The sequence below is a fragment of the Trichosurus vulpecula genome, chromosome 2 (genome assembly GCF_011100635.1).
Source record: "Trichosurus vulpecula isolate mTriVul1 chromosome 2, mTriVul1.pri, whole genome shotgun sequence".
Lineage (NCBI taxonomy): Eukaryota > Metazoa > Chordata > Mammalia > Diprotodontia > Phalangeridae > Trichosurus > Trichosurus vulpecula.
The window spans coordinates 24120574-24143350 of NC_050574.1; the positions used below are offsets into that span (position 1 = coordinate 24120574).

General features: G+C 45.8%; 1 protein-coding gene across 2 annotated transcripts in view; it reads right to left on the reverse strand.

Annotated features, from left to right (window-relative positions):
- The window catches only part of KCNAB2 (potassium voltage-gated channel subfamily A regulatory beta subunit 2), a 105152-nt gene that overhangs the window by 45503 nt on the left and 36872 nt on the right, over positions 1–22777 (reverse strand). For both annotated transcript variants that reach the window (XM_036744661.1, XM_036744660.1), the window contains 2 exons: positions 3525–3568; positions 2482–2519 (listed from right to left, as the gene is read on the reverse strand). In XM_036744661.1, the coding sequence (XP_036600556.1) occupies positions 2482–2519; positions 3525–3568 (82 nt within the window). The remainder of the gene's footprint in view (positions 1–2481; positions 2520–3524; positions 3569–22777) is intronic.

Below are 22777 nucleotides of genomic sequence, written 5' to 3' on the forward strand. Positions count from 1 at the left end.
CATCTCTCTTCCATGGGATGGCCCTTCAAATACTTGATCATGGCTATGAGATGCTCCTAAGTCTTCTGTTCTCCTGGCTAAACATCCCCAATTCTTTCAACCACTTTCTCACAATTAAATCAGGACTTTTCACCAGCTTAGACACTCTGCTCTGGGCATCCTCCAGATTACTGAGGTCCTCTCTGAAATATGGAACCTAGTACTGAAGACAGATCTTCAGAGAGGATCTATCAAGAGCACAGGGTGACAGGAATAGTCCTGGACACATATGAAGTGTTCACTAAGTTCTCTTTAAATGAGGATGTGGATGATTCAGAATATAAGGCCATGCATCACCTGTTACCACTGACACAGAGCTTCATTTGCCTGTAAGTATATAATAAGAGGCTGTTAACTGGCTCAAATACAGATGAGTTATGCCTATGGCAACCAGTTTGAAATTAAAAAATGAAATTTACTTATGTTTGATATGACTTATTTTTAGTGAACCCATGCTAACTTCTAATGATTGCTACTTTCTTCTCAAAGCATTCACAAACTAGATAGTTTCATTGATCAGAATAAAATAATTCTTGGGGTTGTCAGCCTAATGACATCATAGTTCTTTAAAATATTATTTCTTCTTTAGATATTCAATCCTAAAACCTTCATAGATCTGGAAAGGATTTCTGCAGTAATCTGGTCTAAAACCCACCCTATTGAGGAATTCTTAACTATAAGACACTTGACAAGTGATCATCTGGCCTTGGATCAAAGGCCTTCACTGATGAAGAACTCACTGGTGACTAAGACAGTCCATTCCATTTCTGGATCACTCTCCTTCTTTTCTTTTGGTCTTTATGGAGCTTCTTACTGCTCTCTCAGCTAGGGTCATGCAGAAGCAATAACCTGTGAATTGCTCACACATGGCACAAGTTACTAGCTATGTAACTAAATGAACAAATCAAATTAAATTAACAAATTAAAATTTTAAAAAAGTAACTGATTCTGTTTTGATATAGATTCCCTACAAAGAAGTCATCAACTGAGCAACTTTTGCAAATAATTAATCCTCAGATAAATTCATTTATTAAATTTTAAACTAAAGTCAACCATCCACATTTTCAGGATGTACACTCCTCCCCCTCCAGGGAAAGGTAATGCAATTTTTTGGTTACATTGATGCATACATTTTAAAAAAAGCAGTAAAAGGGCAGAGTGGGGCAGCTTTGGGATCAGGAAGACCTGCTTCTGACACCAACTATTGGTGTAATCAAGGGAAAGACACCTTTCTATACTTTAGGTAATTCTCTTAAAACTATAAATCAGATGAGTTGTTGGAGGGAATTTGCATGTTGGGAGCTCCCCAGCCTGATGAAATCATAGGTATAGATAAAAAAAATTTTTTTAGAAACACAGAGAATTCTTGGTTTTTTTCCTTGTGTTCATCTTTAACCCAAAAACTCAGCTACTGGAAGAAGAAATGAAACTCAACAAATGCATCTGGATTCAAGACGAATGCACAAGCAGAGTAATGAGGAATTTATAAATAGGAATGCTATTTATGCAGTCCTCATTGGATCCGTGAGCTTAGAGGTGAAAATGTCAGAATGCCTGAAGTGACCTTATGAATGATGGAGGGTTGCTAGAGGCAGCTAGATAGAGCACTGGGCCTGGAGTCAGGAAAACCTGAGTTCAAATTGAGCTTACTGTCTGTGTGACCTTGGGCAAGTCACTTAATTGCTATCTGCCTCAGTTTGCTGATCTGTAAAGCATCCACCTCCCAAGGTTTTTGTGAGGATCAAATAAGATAATATTTGTAAAGTGCTTAGCACAGTGCCTGGCACATAGTAGGTGCTTAATAAATGCTTCTTCTCTTCCCTAGAGGTATTAGGTTGGGAGATTGACACAGGTAATATGAATAATGAAAATCATATTCAGTTCTCTCCTGTCTTTGAGGTTATAAACACTTAATATCCAAAAATGGTGCTATGGGTTAGAGCCCTAAAGAAGATTAAAAAAAAACAGGCCCCCTCCCCAAATAAAAACAAAAACACAGTCCTTGTCCCCAGGAAGTTTACATACTACTAGGTGTGGGTGTAGAAGACAGTGGGAAGATTATCAGATTTGGAATCAGAGAATTTGGATTAAAATCCTGCCTTTGAAACTTAGGGCTAATTGTGAGTCCTGGACAAGTGTCTTCACCTCCATGGGCCTCAGTTTCCTCATCTGTGAAATGGGGGAGGTGGGCCTGATGGCCTCTGAGGTCCCATCCAGCTTCAAATTCATGGGCCTATGTACAAAGATGAATAAATACAAACCCAAATCAAAGTCATTTCAGCAGGAAGGAAGTGGGGGTGGGGAGCAGGAAAGGTACCTGAGCTGGGCCTTGAAGGGAGCATGGGATTCTGAAGGCTGAAGCCCTCTGGGATGCAGGGCGGGCTGTGGAAAGGCAGGAAGATGTGAGCAAAGAGGACCCCAGGAGCAGAAAAATAACCTTACCTCATCGGTGATCTGGCCTCCAAAGGTCACCCATGTTCCTACAAGGGAGAGAAACACACACGTCAGAGCTTCTCAACTGGCAAGTTGTTGGGATGGTGTCTGGAGGTCCACCTTGACCCCGGAGTGTCGGAATTTCTTTTTGCTCTGAGCATGGACAGCCCATTATTTGGGGCTCATCCTTGCTCATGTGAAGTTTTGGTGCTAAGTGGGTTCTCTTTACTCTTATAGACCCCCAGACTGATACGAGACAGAGAATCAGTGATCCATAGAATACACAAAATTCTCAGTGGGACTTATCTGGTCATAGAGATAGGCTATAATGTAGTATAACACAAGGGGATGCTGGGCCACATTTCCAAATACCAAGAAGAGTCCATAGGCTCACTCATTCCATAGGAAGGGGTGGGTGTGAGAGTGGTAGAAAGAGATTCAACTTGTATCTGAAGGAGAACCACCTCCCCACCCCATAACATCCTTTAACAAAGGGGTCATTGCGCTTTTGTTTGAAGACTTCCAGGGAGCAGAAACTCATCATCACTTTCTGAGGAAGTCTCCTGAGGGTGTGTGTGTGTGTGTGTGTGTGTGTGTGTGTGTGTGTGTGTTTGTGTGTGTGTATGTGAAGATGATGGGAGGGTGTTATGGAAGGCCTAGGCAGTGTGAAGGTCAGACAAAGGGGTGAGATGCAAGACAGAGAAGACTGTTTTTCATTTGGCCCAATCTTGTTATTTGGAGGAAGGAGAACATTTCTGCTTAGGAAACACTGATAAGAGGGTCTTTTGGCTTTCTGAAGGGAATGGGGCCCTTTGGATGATGGCCAGATTCCCTCCTCTGAGTCCCAGATGCAAACAACCAGCAGAAGATATCTCCGTGCTCAGCTCTGAAGGGCTCTGCTGTCATGGCAACCGAGGAGCCCTGGGTTTGGCGCCTTGACTTCCCAGGTGGCCAGAGAGTCACGCTGCCTCCTTGGGCAGGAAAGGTCCCCTCCCACAGCCAGACATCCCTGGACACAGCACTAAGCTTGAACCCAGGGAGAGGCAACTTACCGAGACCCAGGCAGGAGACGCGTAATCCAGACTTGCCCAGATTCCTGCAATATAAATGTCTTGTGTCAGGCCTCGTCAACAGAGAACTCAGGCATCATTACACTGGCCATCGTTATGAATACAGGACAATGCCAACAGTGATGGATGACAGGTGTAAGCTCTGACAGGCAGAGGGACAGGCAATGGGAAGACAGCATATCCATAGGATATTATTATACTATTATTAATCTAGCCTATTTAATAGTTTCACAGGATGAGAGACCTAGAGTTGGACAGGCCAGGGAGGCCAACCCCCCCATTTTACAGATGAGGAAACTGAGGTTCAGGGGGATGAAGTTGTGTGTGTGTGGTTTGTGTTTTTAGATTATTGGACCAAAGATCCAGAGCTGGAAGGGATCCCAGAGACAGTTAAGTTCAATACCTTCATTTTATAGATGAGAAAATTGAGGCTTAGAAAGACGAGTGACTTGTCTAAGGTCACACAGCAAGTAAGAGCTTTGGAACTCAGGGACTATGACTCTAAATTCAGAAGTCCTCCAACTACACCATCCTGCAGGGATGATGACGATGATCGATGATGGTGATGATGGTTGGGGCAGGGATTCTGACTTTGGACCCCTTGACTCTAAACCCAATGGTCTTTATACTCTGATTACCTTGGCTACTCAGTCTGCCTATCATTAGTACAGTGTTGGGTCTCCAAGTCCAGCTCAGCTTGGGCCACCAAGACAGAACCTCCCTAGACCTTTGTCTGTGACTTCATTCCTTTTCACAACTCCCCACTTGAGGTGGGAAGTAGTAGTGATTAGACCCATTTTTATAGATGGGAAAACAGAGGTCCACAGAAAGGAGGCGGCAGCTGAGCTGTGTCCTCCCTCACTCCAATCTCATGCTTGTTTTGTGAGGGCTGTGCCACCCCCTGATTAGCTGGTCATTCCTGGTTCCCAGCTAGAGGAGGCTGACTCTGAGGGTGGCGGAAGTAATTTGTGCTGTGGGTGCATCCGTCTGTGCACCAGGCTGAAGTCATAGGCCTGGGATGTAATTTGCAGCCAGGACCTTGACGGTGGAGGGGGCTGGGGAGCCTCAGACATCCACTTCACCTTCAGGTTGGAAGTAGGAAAAACTAGCCTTAATTAGGTGGAACAGGAGTGAGAAACAGCTGCTGTAGGCTGCCCTGGGCTGCGTCGGGGGGCTCTTTCTGCTTCGCATGTTCTCTGAAGGATGCTCAGTGGCCTAGGCTCATCCCACTTGAAACAGACACAACCCACATGTTCTCCTGCACTGGTAGCTGTGGGAGTTATTAACAGCCTTCAGGAGGCACCCTAATAATAATAACTAACATTTATGTAGTGCTTACTATGTGCCAGGCACTGTGCTAAGCCTTTTACAATTAGTATCTCACTGGAATCCCACAACAGCCCTGGGAGGTAGGTGCAGTTCATACCCCCTGTTCACAGATGGGGAAACTGAGACAGACAGAGGCTAAGTAAATACCCAAGGTAACATAGCTAATATGTCTATGGCTGCATTTGAACTCAGGTCTTTCTGACTCCAGGCCCTGCGCTCTACCCCCTGGGTCACCTGGCTGCCCCAAATCTCCTTCCCAGGAACCATGTTCCCTTGTCTCCCTCTCAAGGTTACCAGGCAACAAGAGGAAGCTGGATCAGTCCCAGACCACCACCCACACGGTTCTTTTTTGTGTGCTTACTGAACACCAATACTACTACCAGTCTAGGGTGGCCTGAAGACACCAAGGAAGCCTATTGGGAAGAACAAACAGATGTGGAGTTGGAAGACCTGGGTTTGAATCCTGATCCAGTCACTTCCAACGTGTGTGACCTTGGCTTCTCTGGACTCCACGGCTGAGGCCAAGTCCCGCTTTCTGCAGGAGGCCCTTCTCTGTGCTGCCCTGCCTTGTTCCTCCTCTCCCCTCTCTTGCCCCCTGACACATTCCTGCCTGCCTCCCCAGGTTATCATGAGAATGAATCCTGTGAAAGCCCTTTGGAGAGCCTCCGACATGCTATAGAAATGTAAGGCATTAGATGAGTGGGCTGACAGCCTCCTCTCTGCATTCCCAGTGGAAGCCAATCTGCTTAATAGTTTCTTAAAGACTTAGGTGGGCAGGATTCTTCCTTAAACAAGCCTGGGGCCTCTGCGGGTGCCTCTACTGCCAGAAGGCACTTTCAGTTGTTCAAAGGGTCAGGGAGCAGAATAATACTGACTCTGAGAGGGGTTTTCCCCCGTAAAGAAAATAGCATCTGAAAAAAATCCAGTAGGTTTTGACAGATCACATCTATAGATGAAGAGGGAGGGGGGAGCTCTGGGTCTCTGATAGCTTATTTTTTTATACAGCAAAATAATGCAAATCAATATATCTAGCGCCAGCCAGTCTCAATAGGAGCATTAATTGTGATTTTTCTTAACTGTGACTAGGAAAAAAACAAACCCTGCTCACAGCCCCACACCTGGGCTGAAATGCTGGGTCTGGGCAATGCACATTCAGTGTTCTTTTTCGCTTGGCTGTGTTATTTATTGCCTTAGGGAACCAGGACTCTGCTCTGATCACTGAGGGGACCAGTGGAGGCCTCAAGAAAGCATCTGCGGCACTGGCTGCATGACAAGCTAAGCCCTCACATCCTCAGGGGTGTCGAGGAGGACTTCTTAGTCACTGATCCTGGGAGAGCCACTAAGTTCACAGGTGGGTGAGAAGATGTCAGGGGACTTCCCAGGTCATTGAGTGCCATCCCCTCATCTTCCAGAGGCCTAGAGAGGGCACTGCCATCTATCTGGGCACAGAGGCTTGCAACCCTGATCAGCATCATCCTCAACCCCTCACTCTTCCTCATTGACAAGTCTTGCTGTTTCTATGTTGTCTCCCATTTGCTGCTTATGACATATGTGTGTCCTTGGGCAAGTAAACCACCACAGCCCTTTGGGCCCCACTGTCCTCATTTGTAAAATGAGGGGGTTGGCCTAGGTGGCCTCTGAGGTCTATCATGCTATAAGTCACTGTGTTGGCAACCAAAAATGGGCTCCTTAGCACTTAGTCAACAAGTGGCCTTGACTAGTTTGGCTTTTTCCCCTGAACTGAATGCTGTTTGTATGTTGGACTGGAGTAAGCTTGTCAGCCCCTTCACCTTGCTTCCCTTGCTTAAGCAGATTGAAAGAACCTGTGCTTTCCCCGGCATACCTTACACCCCCGCAGAAGCCGTATGGTTAAAAACAGCTTCTGTTGGAGCCAGAGGCTGCTACAGCTATAGCCACAGCCGAAGCTGAAGCAGGAGCTGCCAGTAGCAGAGCTGACCTACGGGAGGAAGCTGAACAAGGACTTGAGGCCAGTGGGTAATCTTTTTACCATAGAGGGGGAAGCATGATTTTGCTTTACACCATCATGCTTCTCTGTAGCCTCCTGGTTACTCCTGTGAGGTGGACTTATTGGGCCTGGAAGCTTTTGATCAATATGTCAAAATGGGGATGCTGGTTCATGGGTTGGTTACTGTGGAGCCTAAATATATGCTTTGATTCTTCTGCCTCCTACTTTGAGAGTTTCTTATATCTGGCAGTTCCGAACCTTTCAGACATATATATGATCCTCTTTGAGATTATAAACTCTGCCCTCCTAATACAGTCACTTAGCTTTTCTCGGCCTGCTTCCTCATCTGTAAGATGAGAGGGCTGGCCTTAGATGGGTTCTGGTCAGTTCTCTCCACTCCCACAGCCCCAGTCCCAGGTTAGGGCCCCTCTTCTCCTGCCTGGATCACTGCAGTAATATCCTATTTGGTCCCCCTGGGTCCTGGGGTCTTCTCTCCCAACTACTTTGCATTTATTTCATATGTATTTATATGCGTACACGTTGTCTCCCTGACACAGAATGTGTCATCCTTGGGGGGAAAACGCTGCTTCATTGCTGTCTTTTGATCTCCAGAGCCTAGCATGGTGGTTGGCGCATAGTAGGCACTTCAGACATTGATTGACAGACTGTTCGAGCTGGAAGTGACATTAGGGATTGAATCTAACCCTCTTATTTTACCAATGAAGAAACTGACGCTTGAGAACTTGTTTAAGGACAGCAGATTGGAACCCATGCAGGATGACAGACTTGGAGATGGAAGTGCTCTCCGGGGCAATCTAGTCCATCCCCCTTATTTAACAGACGAGGAAACTGAGGCTGAGAAGGGGTCAGTGACTTACAGCACCATAGACCTGAAGGTAGATGTGGCCTCCGAGTTCATCTGGTGCATTTTACAAATGATGAAAATGGGACCCGGACACTTATAGTGACTTACTCATCCCAAGGTCACATACAGAGCTCAAATCTGAACACTTGTAGTCTGACATCAAATCCAAGCTCTTATCACTACATCACACTTAAAGAGATCTAGATCAACTAGAATCCTTCCAGGATTACAGGCTCTCTGACTGCAATAATCACTTGGTTTTTTTCTCTGTGTTTCTGTTTTCCTCCTTTTCCCCACCCCCTTTATCTGTCTCTGTCTCTGTGTTGGCTTGTGATTTCATTAGTATGGGGGAAGTCCTGGGCGGGGGAGGGGGGGAACTTCCTCCATTGGTGTGGATTGTATCTATAACATAACCCACCCATAACTACAACCCACCTATAGCATAACCCACCTATAACTATAACTCATCTATAACATGACTCATCTATAACATAACCCACCCATAACTATAACCCACCTATAACATAACCCACCCATAACTATAACCTATCTATAGCATAACCCACCCATAACACAACCCATCCATAGCATAGCCTATCTATAACATAATCCACCCATAACTATAACCCACCCATAAGACAACCCACCCGTAACTATAACCCACTTATAACATAACTCATCTATAGGATAACCTATCTATACCCTAACCCACCCATAACTATAAGCCATCTATAACATAACCCACCCATAACTATAACTCATCTATAGCATAACCCATCTATAGCATAACTCATCTACAACATAACCCACCCATAACTATAACCCATCTACAGTTATAACTCCTTAAGAGAGCTGCCTGGGTCACTGAGATGTTAGGTGAATTGCCCATGGTCACAGAGCCAGGACAGATCAGAGACAAGACCTGAGCCCAGGCCTTCCTGATTCCACAGCTGCTTCTCTATTCACTCTGCCACACTGCCACATGTCTTGCACATAGAAATATTAATATTTTGCACATGTGCTGTTGAAGTAAACCAAATCAAGTTTACTTAAAAGCATTACTAAGTTCAGTGCAACTTTCCCTTAACATACATTTTTTCAGTCGATAGATAACTAATAGCATAACTATCACTGGAGTTTCTGCAAAGGTTTTGATTTTACAAAGAGGCTGCCATACTCAGAAAGGTTGAGGATTGCTGTTTTAGGGCATACTCAGACAAGGTAGACAATTTCCAGACAATCAACTCAGAGGGAGACACATGTATTACAGATTGACGACTAAAACAAAACAGTTTTAAAAAAAGAGGTGGATCGGCAGGGAGCAGAAGGGGCCCTGTACCTAGCATCGGAAGATCTGGGTTCAAATCTTGGCCTTGTTCCTTATTATCTATGAGAGGCTAGGCAAATTTTTTTAAACCAGTTTGAAGCCCAGCTCAAAAGGAAGGATCTTGAAGGTCCCTCCCAGCTCTACAACCTATGGAGAATCTGCAGCAAACCATGCTAAGTGTCTTCATCAGTGACCCACAAAAGATTTTATATATATACATAGCTCTCTCTTTCTCGCTCTCTCTATATACAGAGAGCATGCTATATATATATATAAAATCAGATATATATAATCTCACTTCCATTTACTTTAATCCTTTAGAGTCATGGTGTTTTTATATCCACTGTCTTACTGAGCCTTATAACTGGTAGGCATCATTATCTCCATTAAAAAATGTGCTTTTGTTGTTTGGAACTTGATAAACACCAACAAACAGACATTTCCATATAAGAGAACAGAAAAGGAGAATCATAAATGAAATGGCAAATTTCTACTATTTACAGCTTGTTCTTTTTAAAGTATTAATAAATTCACCATGCTCGTTTCAAAGCTGCCCTCTTGCTTATATCTCCTTTTGAACTTCCTTCTCTTCTGTTCTGTGCATTTTTTTCCCTCTGGAGAACACTTTTTATTTCATGGCACGCAGGACTGATGCACAGTGGCCCATGGATAGTTGGTATAATCCTTGCCCTTTCAGTGAATCCCACCACTCTAAGGACCAATAGAGGCTTCCAATCAGTGCTGCTCTAAGCTTCTGGACTTCCCTAGAAAGGAAAGAAATCTGGGGCTGCGGGAAAGAGGCAACCTATCACATTCTGGCAAGTCCATCTTTCACCCCACCAGGGGATGCTAGAGTCCTGAAGTCCTCTACTACTATCCTAGTTGTCTGGGCTCCCTTCAACATCTGTGCATATTAAGAAATATGCCTCAATGACCCTCTTTTCTTTCTTCTTCTGTTTTGGCTTCACTATCAATATTTTCTGATTTCTTTCCCAATCCCTTTCCCTCCAAAATTAAAAAAAGAAACAAACATTCTTCTCGTTTTGAACAAAGTGAAGCTGTGAAGAAGTTCACACCCTTGCTTGAGGTCACAGAGCAGGGGGATGACAGGGCAAGGACTCGGCTTGGAACTGAAGTCCTTCCAGGCTTCTGTCCCTTCTATCATTTTTTGCTTGACAGTCTCCTACAGTGACCATCCTTAGCAGTCTCAGGAAGGGTGATTTCAAAGTTAACTGTGTCCTCAAATTTCCTCTCTGTTCTTATTTTGCTAGCTAGCATGAGATGCAGCCCACCTCGGAGAGATGGGGTTCTCACATTTAAATCGAACGCGGGCAGGAACCTGGGGTGTCTAGCTGCTACTCTGCCAGCCATCCGGAAAGATAACAGAACAAAAAAATGGGACATGGCCTGATCCCACGATTGCTCCTCTCAAGTCGTCTCTCTGTTAAAATGATGGTATTAGTCTTGCCATCAGCTGCCAGGCAGAAGGAGAAGGAACCAGAAGGGACAGCTAATCCCTAGGCTGAAATCTTAAAGGAAGATTTTTTTGCTGGAGGGGAAAAAGTGTCGATCAACAAATTCTGGGGTGATTCGGACAGGGCCAGCTGACACATGGCTGCCTCCAAACTTTCAAAATGGGAAAGTTAAGTTTCCTGCCATTTTTTCCCCTAATTAAAACTTGACATAATGATAAAGCAATTGATCGAAAGTCTTGAAAAGCAAACATCCTCAGTCTTCATTAATTCTGCCTCAGATCTTTCCAGCAGCATGGAAAAAATAGCTAATGAGGACTCATTAGAACAACCTTTGGCCGGAGAAATCATTGGTGTGCATCGTGTAACCACTGAATATTTCACTACTGTTAAATATTTCACCTCCGACCTGTACAACGGGTTTCAGTTCTTTGGTATGTCAGAGATTCCTTTGATAAGGATGTAATTTCTTAAACTTTGGCAGTGCTGGCCAGATCACAGATAGCCTGCTGTGAAATGACAAGGCAGGGTGATTTTAATAAACTCTAAAGAACCTATAAAATGGGCTGGGGCGGGGGATCTGGAAAGCAGCATACCAACATTCTTGAGACCTGCTGGCAGCGAGACCGTGCAGAACAATACCAAATGAAAAGGATGGCCTCTCATCTTTGGGGATCTGCATGTCTGGACAGTGATCGCAGCTGCTGTTATGAAAATTTCCTTTCTAAATAGAGGTGATCTAAGGCTAAATGAAAGACTGCAGACTGGAGATATTTAGGTCTAACTGGCTCATTGTGCAGACTCAGTAAATCTTAACCATACCAGGTGTTGACAGAACAGACCAGGAAGGGTAGGCATGAAGAGAGTGGGCATCTTTCTCCAGGTTCCAGCAGTGAGTGGCCACAATTATTAGCAAGGCCAGTTTCTACCTTATACTACCAATCTTCTCTGGATCCCTAGGGAATCATGAGCTCCTTGAAATCTATCCATCCCATAATGAACAAGCAGCCTTAATGATTCCTGCTCCCCAGGCTCCGCTCCTCAGATGGACGCATCCCTTAGAGATCCAGTAACATGAATAATAGTACCTCACCTTTGTCTAGCACAAAGATTCTTAAACTGGGGTCCCTGAGCTTGCTTTTAAAAAATGTTTTGATAACTGTATTTCAATATAATTGGCTTTTTTATAAACCTGTGAGTTTTATTTTGTGCATTTAAGAATAATAATCTGAGAAGGGGCCCATGACACCATGAGACTAGGGGTAAGGAGCTTTTTATACTTTTCAAAGTTCTCTCTCATTGATCATCTTACTTGATAATCTTAGGGTTGGCCTAATGGTTACGGCCAGCAAATCTCCAAGCTGACATATCAGTAATAGTCCCTATCTGTTGACCACACAAATCCTCTCCTAGGCTTCTATAAGAGAAAATTCCACTTGTGTTACTTGGTTAAGAATAAGGTTTTTTTAAGTGCTTACTGTATGCTAAGAATAACAGCTTTAATTAGGCTGATGAAGGTCTTTCTGTTAAATACCCCAATAACCCTAGTTACCTATGGATAGTAAAAACAAACCTGTCATTTCCTTCAAGTCTGAGGCCATGGTTTCCTATGATCTGTAGAGACTCTCAAGCCTTGTGGACAAACGAGGAAAAGGCCTTTTGGTCAGGAAAATGACTAACTCTATTTTAAGATTCATTTTGAGTTACGCATATGAATCTAGAAATGATTCTTTTAAAATGAGAAATGGATTTAGTTTTGGGGAAACTTATTTATTCACAATTTCAAACCAATTGCATTAATCCCTCCATAAATTCTCTGGTTGACTGCAGTTTTATATTGTAGAAGATGGACCATCTTCGAGAATAATTGCAACAATTCATTTCTTCTGATTCCGTTAATGTTTGAGGAACTAAAAAAAAGCAGAGCTTTGCCTGTTTGCCACTTGGAAATAAAGTTTCATAAACGATAGGGCAGGAGCTGGGAATTCAGATTTCTGGCCTAAAAACTGATGTGGCCCAGGAGAACACCTGCAGGGAAAGACTCCTATTTTCCATGGGGTGGATTGCTTTTGAAGCAATAATAGCATCTCACATTACTTTTGTAGCTTAATAAACTGTATTCTTCCATGTGAGGTTAGCAGTATAAATCCTGGATTTGGTCTTGGTCCAGATCAATGTGGGGAATCTTCCAGTGTAGAAATTCCCTACATTGATGCAAACTGGTCGCTTTTCTGGAACTTATGGGTCTTAGCGGGGCTTCTGGGAGGCAGTGAGATGTGCCATAGGTATGGTATGGGGGTACGTACCATACTTCTGATCAATACATCTGGTATGCATCAGAGATGGGACTAAAGCCAGGTCTATCCACAAGGCCATGCTGCCTCTCTATATTAATTATTACTATCTCCACAGATGAGGAAACTGATGCATAGAGAAATTAAGTGAATTGTTTGTCATTACACAGAGCTGAGACTCAAACCCAGGACTATAGACTCCACATCTTGTATTCCCGCAATACCAGACTGCCCTCTCATAAATGATTGCCTTTGATTCAGAAATTACACAGGCATCAAAAAGCACTGAAGCTCCAGCTCATATTACCTTGATTCCAACCCCAACGGGCTACTACTTATAGAAGCCCTGCGATATCCCATTAGGCACCAAGCAGAAATCACATATTAGGCATCTAATATGTCTGAAAACGGTTTCCTTACAAGAGTCGAGCAACAAGGAAAAACAAGACAAATAATTTACAGGGTCTTTCCTTTGGCAGCTGTGGGTATACAAAGCCACATGGGGCATGGTCCATTGTCCCCAATTCACATTTCATTTAGAGAGGGCTCGGGTGGCAGGCTGGCAAGGGGATCAAATCACTGTGAGAAATAAGAAAGAAGTTCATGAAATACTTACTTGTGAAAAATCAAAGCCTTGTTTGGCTGATATTTGTCTGTGCTAAAGTTTAAGTGGCATTAAACATGGAAACGCTCAAACCCGGGGGAACAGAATGGTCTAACTCATGCATTCGGGGATCTGAGATTCATTTCTTTTCATATTTCATTGCGCAGTGCACAAAAATGGAACTGATGTTACACTCAGTTAGCTGAAAAGACATCACATATGCCTCCTGCCCTTCCTTGGCGCCAGATCTCTCCTACAGAGAGACCAAAACCCAAGTGTCCTGGTCTCCAGTGCCTGGTCACAGAAGTTCAAAGAAAGAGGGAGAAATTAACAGGTGTCAAGATAGCGGTTTCCTGCGACTACACAAGGACCTCATGATAAGGATTAAAGAAAGGAAGAAGAAAATCTCCAGGGATATCCCTTCTGCTGCTGCAGCGAGGGCACAGAACTCGTGGCCAACACCGGGGCTCATTTTTATTCCTCAACAAATTCACCAAGCCCTAAAAATAGCCCATCCCAGCTACACAACAGCATGAGCTGCCCAAGTCAGAAAGAGCAGGGATTTGCAGATTTAAACAATTTGACAAGGAATATAGATGGAAGCTCACTACTCCCCAAAGGGCAGTGTGGCTTCTCCTCATACCTATATTTCATGCCAGGCTGCTTCATGTTGGCGTCGCTGGACGGAGGAACGTTGTGCACGGACAGCTGTCCCAGGCTACGGGCTACCATGGCCACTGCCCGGAACTTGCTCCTGGTGCCCAGGCTGGGGCTGCCGGCATTCTGCCTACTGAGCCGGTCTTCGGTACCTCGACCCTTCAGGCTGTGTTCTGAACACACAAAAGATACTTGCATGGTGGCCAACTTTTTCCTTGGGGTTTCTCTCTCTCTTTTTTCTTCTCGTTTTGTTATCTACTGGAAGCAGCTTGTCCTCCAGAAGCTGGAATGCAGTTTATTCATGGGGAGGTGAAGAATCCAAAAGGCCATTCAAGGATTGTCAAAAGCAAAGGAGGAAAAAAAACCCTTAGCCAGTAGCATCTTTTATTGGCTGATCTTTCAAAAAGGAAAAATAGGAAATATCCAGGAATGGGTCATGAAATACCTTGAGTCGATGTCATGTTGTCTTCGCTCTCACATGCTGCCTGCATCTGGGAAATGCCTTGCCTTCCTTTCCCCTGCCAATCTTGTGGTGAGCTCCCAGACAGTTTTTCAAAGTTTCATCTTGTTCTGTAACTCACCCGAGGATGGGCATCCTCCAAGAGCATGTAGCATGTAGGCATGAAGCAAAAGGGGGGAAAAATCTCTCAATCTCTCTCATTTGCTTTCGGGGAAGGGAGACGATCCATTCACAGGTGCTGTGTCACAGAGGCTCCCATGCATGATGTAACTTGTACCCAGGAGCCCAGGGGAGGGGCAGATATCCCTGGAGACACGAGGGGGCTGAGTGTGCCCAGCTTCAGCTCCTTCCCTGGTCCTCTCCGTGGCTTTCCGGAGGGGGACCGAATGACGACTGTGCCAGCACAGTGAACGCTGCTGAGCCCTCTCCTAAGTCAATTAGGTGACCAGTGAGCTGAGCAGGGAGAGTTTGGCAATCCATTATTAATGAATCGGGGATACACTGGGCTGTCTCTCCCCCTGACAGAGAACTCGGATGGCGGTCACTTGCTCCAGAGACTATGTGAGCACACAGCTGCTCTGTGAGCTGTTAGTTGCTCCCGGGGAGGGACCCAGTTATGAGGCAAGGTCCAGGGGCAAGCCAGGAACCACAGATGGTAGAGCCAAAAGGTGGAGCATTTTGGGGAGCAAACCAGGCAGGCACAAACTGTGTCTCCTCAGAGCTTATCCAAATGGTTTTTAGGGAAAAAAGAAAGCAAAACACTTGATGGAATTCTTGTGCTTAGCTGTTCTCCTGGAAGGGGATGCTATTGGCCACAGCAAAAGAATTCATGCAATATTCAAGCTGGGTCAGAGGCAGTGCGGCCCTGGGTGTTAGCTTTGCATTCAGGAAGACCTGAGTTCAAATTCCATCTCTGACATACACTTGCTAAGTGACTACAGATGAGTCACCTGATCTCTCTCTCAAGCCCAGGCAACTCCCTATGATGCCAAGTTATAGATGAGCTGCAATCTCTCCTGGTGGAGGAAGATTCCACACTGGAAATGCAAGATCTTTGATATACCGACACATACAAGCCTAACAGCAGAAGCAAAGCTATGCTTTGGAGTGGGTGGGGGGCAGAGACAGGGCAGAGGAGAACAGGGAGAAAGGAAGGAGATTTCTCTGTGGCCAAGTCTGGGGCACTGTGCTACAGATTCCAGACAGTTGTCGGTCTATCACCAAGCATGTACTATGTGCCAGGCACCATGCAAAGTGCTGGGGATGATACAAAGAGAAACAATCCCTGCCCACAGAAGCTGGCTTTCCAGCTTCGAATTTTCATCTGGAGGCCAGAGCTGTTTTACCCACTTAGAGACAAAGAAAGAAGCTGGGAAAAAGCAGTGACCTGTCTGAATGTTCATACCACACGAGGTTCTGGGACATGAGTTTGGAAGGGTTCCATATATTATGTCCTAAATCAAATACCACCTCCTCCAGGAAGCCTCCAATGATCTCATCCCCCCCCCTCCCAGTTCTCACAAAAAGCTTTGTTTTGAACCTAAGGCACCTACTATGCAATATTGTATATTAAGGTTATTGGCTGGGTCTGATCCTTCTAACTCAGGGGTTCTTAATGTGGGGTCCATGAACCTTGGTTTAAAACTTTCTTTTATAATTCTATTTCAATAGAATTAATTTCCTTTGTAATCCTATGTATTTTATTTTATCCATTTAGAAACATTATTCTGAGGAGGGGTCCATAGGCTTCCCCAGACTTCCCAAGGGGTTCATGGTACAAAAAAGGGTATTAAGAAGTCCTGTTCTAACTAGGAAGCTAACTCCACAACGGCAGGCAGGGACCACATCTTATTAAACCTTTGTGCCTAGCATAGAGTGTCACAAGTTACAAGCATTTCTGCTGAAGAAATGAATGAGCAAAGGGTGAAGAAAGTCTTGGACCACACAGGCAGAGATATTCACCACCCCCTTCTCCATCAGCTTGGGCTCTCCAGGTTAGTAGCAGGTGGTGTTAGGAGGTGAGGCAAAGAGAGGATGAAATGCCATAGAACTATTCTCCACTGTCTCTTCTCATTAAGCTAAGCTTTGGAATTCTTCTTTTCCCCTGAAAGGGCCCTCTCCTTAGGGGGAAAAACCTCAGTCTGCCTTTCTACCCAGACAGCAAGTGCTCACAGAGCTGAGCAGGGAGGGGCTGCCTCCTCGCAGTCTGGATTTTAGTGTGAGAGGCCTGACGTCCAGGAAGGAGTAGGTGCTGGTCCTCCCGCTGCCCTCTGCCCTGGCCAGACCCCACTGGGGGTGCTGTATCCAGCTCTGGGCCCACAGGTTAGGAAGGACATCAGGAGGCTGGAGAGTGGACAGGGGAGGGAGATGAGGATGACGAAGAGCCTTGGGTTTGTGCCAGATGAGAATTGGTTGAAGGAATGGAAGGCAATTAGCCTGTCAAAGAGAAGGATCAAGAGAGGATGTTGGAGGCATCCTCCAGGGCCTGAAAGACTATCAAAGTGGAAGAGGAATTGGATGGGTCGCTACATGGCGCAGAGGACGTGGAGTCAGGAAGACCTGTTAGCACCTCCCAAGTGTGCCTGGCACACAGTAGGTGTTTAATAAATGCTTGCTGATTGATTGACAGCTAGGCAGCATAGATGAAAGGGATGGACCTGGAGTTGGGAAGACCTGATTTCAAAACCTGCCTCTGACTAGCTGTGTGACCCTGGGCAAGTCACTTCATCTCTGCCTGCCTCAGTTTCCTTATCCCTAAAATGGGGAAAATGAGAACACCTCCCTCAAAGGGTTATTATGAGATTATGTGAAATGCATTTTGCAAACCTTAAAGCACTATTAAAATGCTATCATCATCATCATCATCACCACCACCACCACCACCATCATCATCACCATCACCATCATCATCACCATCACCACTACCACCACCATCACCACCACCATCATCACCACCACCACCACCATCACCACCACCACCACCATCACCACCACCATCATCACCATCACCACCACCACCACCACCACCATCATCACCATCACCACCATGATCACCACCACCACCACCACCATCATCATCACCACCACCACCACCATTACCACCACCACCACCATCACCACCACCACCACCACCATCACCACCACCACCACCACCATCATCATCACCATCACCACCATCATCACCATCACCACCATCATCACCACTACCACCACCACCATCACCACCACCACCATCATCATCACCACCATGATCACCACCACCACCACCACCATCACCACCACCACCACCATCATCATCACCACCACCATCATCATCACCATCACCACTACCACCACCACCACCACCATCACCATCACCATCATCATCACCACCACCACCACCATCATCACCATCACCATCATCATCACCATCACCACTACCACCACCACCACCACCATCATCATCACCATCACCACCATGATCACCACTACCACCACCACCATCATCATCACCACCACCACCACCACCATCACCACCACTACCACCATCATCACCATCACCATCATCATCATCATCACCACCATCGCTGTCATTGGTCCTGGAAGGCAGAACCAAAATGCCAAGAGGCAGATTTAAGATTGACATCAGGGAGCCCTTCCTGATAATTAAAGCCGTTCCAAAGTGGAATGGGCCGACTTGGAAGACCTCTCGAGGTCTTCAGGCTGCATGGCCATTTGTTGGGGGCTTTGGAGAGGGGGCTCTCTTTTAGGCAGGGATTGGAATGATGGGCTCTGAGGTCAGGTTGGCTCTTTGCCTTTGACCTCCGCTAAGTGGCCTTGGGTAGCAGTTCAACAGTTAGGGTTTGCCCGGGCCAAAATCATGTAGTGGGTGACCCCTCATGATACGTCTGGCCTCAAGTTTCCCCTCCCACCAATCCATCCTCCACGTAGCTGCCAAAATATATAGACAGATCACCAGAACTAGGGCAAAAAGGGACCTCAGAAGTCACTGAACCCAACCCCTTCAATTTACAGATGAGGACACTGAGGCTTGTAAACTAATTCACACAACTAGTAAGTGCTGGGGTAGGATTTGAACCCAGGTCTTCCTGGCTCTCCACCCAACACTCTCTCCATTAGGCCAAGGCATCTCCTAATGCTGACTCCCTAGCACCGTAGGCTCACCAGTTCCCTGTTGACTCCAGGATCAAATACCAAGTCCTCTGTCTGGCATTTAAAGACCTTCATGAGCTGGAGGCTAATCACTCATTTACTTTCTATCTTGGACATTGTGGCCTGGCCAAAGTGGATGGCTCCTCATGCCTGGAATGCCTTCTCTCCTCACTTACACATTTTAGAATCCCTGGCTTCCTTCAGAGTTTAGCTCAAGCATCACCTCTCACACGATGAACCTTTTCCTGATCTCTGCCTCCCCCCATCTCCAGTAGCTCTCCCTGGCCACCCCCTCCCCCACAGTTGCTTGTCCCTCCCCCATGAGACTACCTTGCATTTATTCTGTACAAACATATAGATGTACTTTCCCAATAGAATGTAAGCTCCTTGAGGCCAGGAGCTGTTTTGTTTTTGTCTTCATATTTCCTGCACTCAGCACTAAACCCTTAAACGCTTTCTGTATCAAGACATCTCCCAGCTCTCAATACAAGCAGGGGGACTCCTTTATCCATCCCGTATGGCCCACAGAGGGACAGCCAATGCCCTGGGCCCTGAAAGTTGCTGGTGAGGAGCTCTTCCATAACCCTAAGTATAACTAGATGTGGGCTTCCTGACCCCCTGTCCCCTCTGAATCTCAGAGCTGAAAGGACAGAGTCATACGACTTGGGAGCTGGAAGTCCCACTTCATCTACTCTGTACCTAAAGAAGCACCGCTGCTACAGCCTGCCACACATGGGCCTGCCCAGGCTTTGTTTGCTGACCTCCAGTGAGGTGGGGGAGCCCACTGCCCCTAGAGGGAGCCCATTCCTTAGGGAATTATTATCATAACCATTATTGGGGGTTTCCCCTGATATCAAGCCTACACCTGATTCTATGTAAGTCCCATCCCTCTGTTCCTAGTCCTGATCCTTGGGGCCAAGCAGAACAAGGCTAATCCCCTTCCCATGTGACGGCCCTTTATATATGTGAGGACAGTCATCATGTTCTCCTTAACCTCCCCCTCTAATAAAAATCCCCAGTTCCATTCTCAGATGGCATGTACTTGAACCCTCCTCTGGAGCCTTTCCAGCCTGTCCATGTGCTTCCTTCCTGAAAGCTTAAGCCCAGAATGGAACAGGACAATCCAGGCGCAATCTGACCGGGGGGGAGGGCATAGAGTGTTGGCCTTGGAGTCAGAAAGTTTGATCACGAGTTTGAATCCTGCCTTAGGCATCTACCAGCTGCGTGACCCTGGGCAAGTCACTGAAGTGCTCTGTGCCTCAGTTTCCCCATCTGTAAAATGGGCGTCATAACAGCACCGACCTCCCCAGCTTGTCGTGGGGCTCCAATGACATGACATCTGTAAAGTGCTTCTCGAACTTTAAAGAGCTATGTAAACGCCACTGATGATGCAGATGATGGTGAAGCGCTGGCCCCAGAGTCAGGAGGTCCTGAGTGTAAATGTGGCCTGTGTGACCTTGGGCAAGTCACTTTACCTCAGTTTCCTCATCTGCACAATGGACGTGATAATAGCACCCACCTTTCAGGGTCATCACAAGGAGCAAATGGGATACTTGCAAAGCACGCTGCAAACCTTAAAAGCGCTTCATAAATGCCAGCTATTAAACTACACACACGCAGGGGACTATTACTGTCGTGGTGAGCGAAGCTGTGAGAAATTCAAAGCTTAGCTTCTGGAAAGAGCCATGACTAAACCCAACGCCAGTCCCCTATTCACCCTCAGGTTGAGAAGTAGGAACGGTCCCTAGGTGCTGACTCACCTTGGGGGACCTTCTGCTAATGAGACAGCCCGGAAGGAAGGTGAGAAAAGGTGACCTCAAAAAAAAAAACCAGATCTGACTAGTAACTGGTAAGATTAGTCACTTCGTACTAGTTATCCTCAGAATATGATGCTGGAGACCTCGTGGGACACAATGGCCCCTCATCTTTGGAGACGGGACTAGGCTACATGACTTTGCCAGGATATAGAATGGGCAAAGACATTCGGAGTAAAACAAGGCTCCTGGTGACTTCTTGGAACGGCTCTCCATATTCTGAACACGATGGCTTGGGTATCTGGTTTCAACTCTTCCCCCTTCAAGCCCTGCCACGGACAAGATGGTAGGAAAGGGGTAGCCGCACTCATTGGTGATGTGTGAGGCTTCCAGGTGGCAGGATTCCCCGTCCTTGGAGGAGCAGAACAGCAGATTTTGGGGACACAAAGTGTTTTGTAAACATTAAAGCAGTACACACACACGAGTTATTGTTGTTCCTGTCACTATTATCACCAGCATCAGATATCTTTAGTTACAACTGTGGGGAGGTGACGCAGGCCAAAAAGGAGGTCACACACTATCTTTAAAGATTTAGCCCCCTCCATCTGCTTGGGAGGAAAAAACAATTAATTTCAGTAAAAAACCTCACAGTTGAAGAGTGAGGACTATCCCTCCGCCTTCTTCCTTTCTCCTCCTCAGCCCAATTTCATTAGTCTTTGGAAATCCATCTTCGGCCTGGAAAATAATCTAATGCTACTGTATTAAAAGCTGGCTTATCCCCGCTGACCAGAAATCTTTCTTAATTGGCTCCTGCACTTTGCCAACACAAAGCTCATAAATGCTTTGGACGACCCTCCTCAAACACCTCCCATTAAATTCCGCTCTGTGTCATTTTAGCATCAAACGTATTTCGTAGCATCCGAATCCCTGAAAATTGGTAGACTCCTCAGGCATAAATGGGGACTCTCTACTAACCAGAATATTTGACCTGAACTCTTTGGAGGTTGTGGTATTCTGTGGCTCATGGACAGGCACCAGACATCAGTGGAAGACTACACTCTTCCATTGGATCCCGATCATACTGACAAGGGATGTTCCCAATAATGATGCATACCTCTCAGTATGTCCTCTAATAAGTTCATCTCAGAAGGCCAAGCCTTGGGGCCTTCCTTGCCTCCTCCACACATTGTGAGGATTATCAGTGGAGCAAAAAGGCTGTTCACTGAGGAAGGTGGCACAACATACTGGAAGGATATTATTGTTAAAAAGATGGGCCTTTGTTTCAAGGTCATTAAGGGCCCTGTGTAATTTTGCAAAGGCAATTGAGCCCAGAGTTGAGAAGATCTGGATTTAGATCTCACCTCTGACACACACTGGCTATATGACCTTGGATGAGTCATTTAACCTGGAATGTAAATTGTACAGCAGGTGCCAAAATGTATCGGGAGAGGGAGTTTCCTGCTTGGTAATTTATTCTACCAGTGAAGTTGTTGATCCTGTTAAAAAAATCCAGCCCAAGGTTTCTGGTGGGCATGAATAGACTATGTCACACCACTAGCAGTAGATGTATGATTGGAAGAAGAAGACGACTGCTCATGGGGGGAGAGCCAAGGGCAAGATAAACGGACAGTCTGCACCACTGATATTCAGGCAACATCATTAGAGCAAGATGAAAACGCTGAGCTCTTTGGGTGGGAACCCACGGAAAATCTCCCATGCATAAGACAATAGACACAAGACGAGTCATGGGATAAGAAGGCCTGGGGAGGCTCCCATCTGCTGCTGTTGCTGGAGGGAGGAGGTCACAGACACATCAAATTATCCATTAAAAACACCCTTTTCTCCCAACCATGGGAGATTACTGGGGTCTGTGGACCAGCAGCCTCGGTCTCAACTGAGAATCTGTGGCATGTGTTGATATCCAGAATGAAAGTCTGGGAGGGTGAGGGGGAAGCGCAAAGGCACTGACATATGGGTCCTTTGGGGATTCTGACAGAATATTCTTATCTTTAATTCAAATGGTAAAAACTCCCCATCCAATTGCACATCGTCTTCAGGACGGATTAAGTGGTACTCAGCACTGGCTTTTTAAATGGACAGTTGAACTGGTTCAGGGAGAAGGACCAGAGGTATGATAGGTTTGAGAGTGTGTGTGTGTGTGTGTGTGTGTGTGTGTGTGTGAGAGAGAGAGAGAGAGAGAGAGAGAGAGAGAGAGAGAGAGAGAAAGAGAGAGAAAGAGAGAGAGAGAGAGAGAGAGAGACAGAGACAGAGAGATAAAGAGAGAGACAGAGACAGAAAGACAAATAGAGAAACAGAGACAGAGAGATAAAGAGAGATAGAGAGAGACAGAGAGAG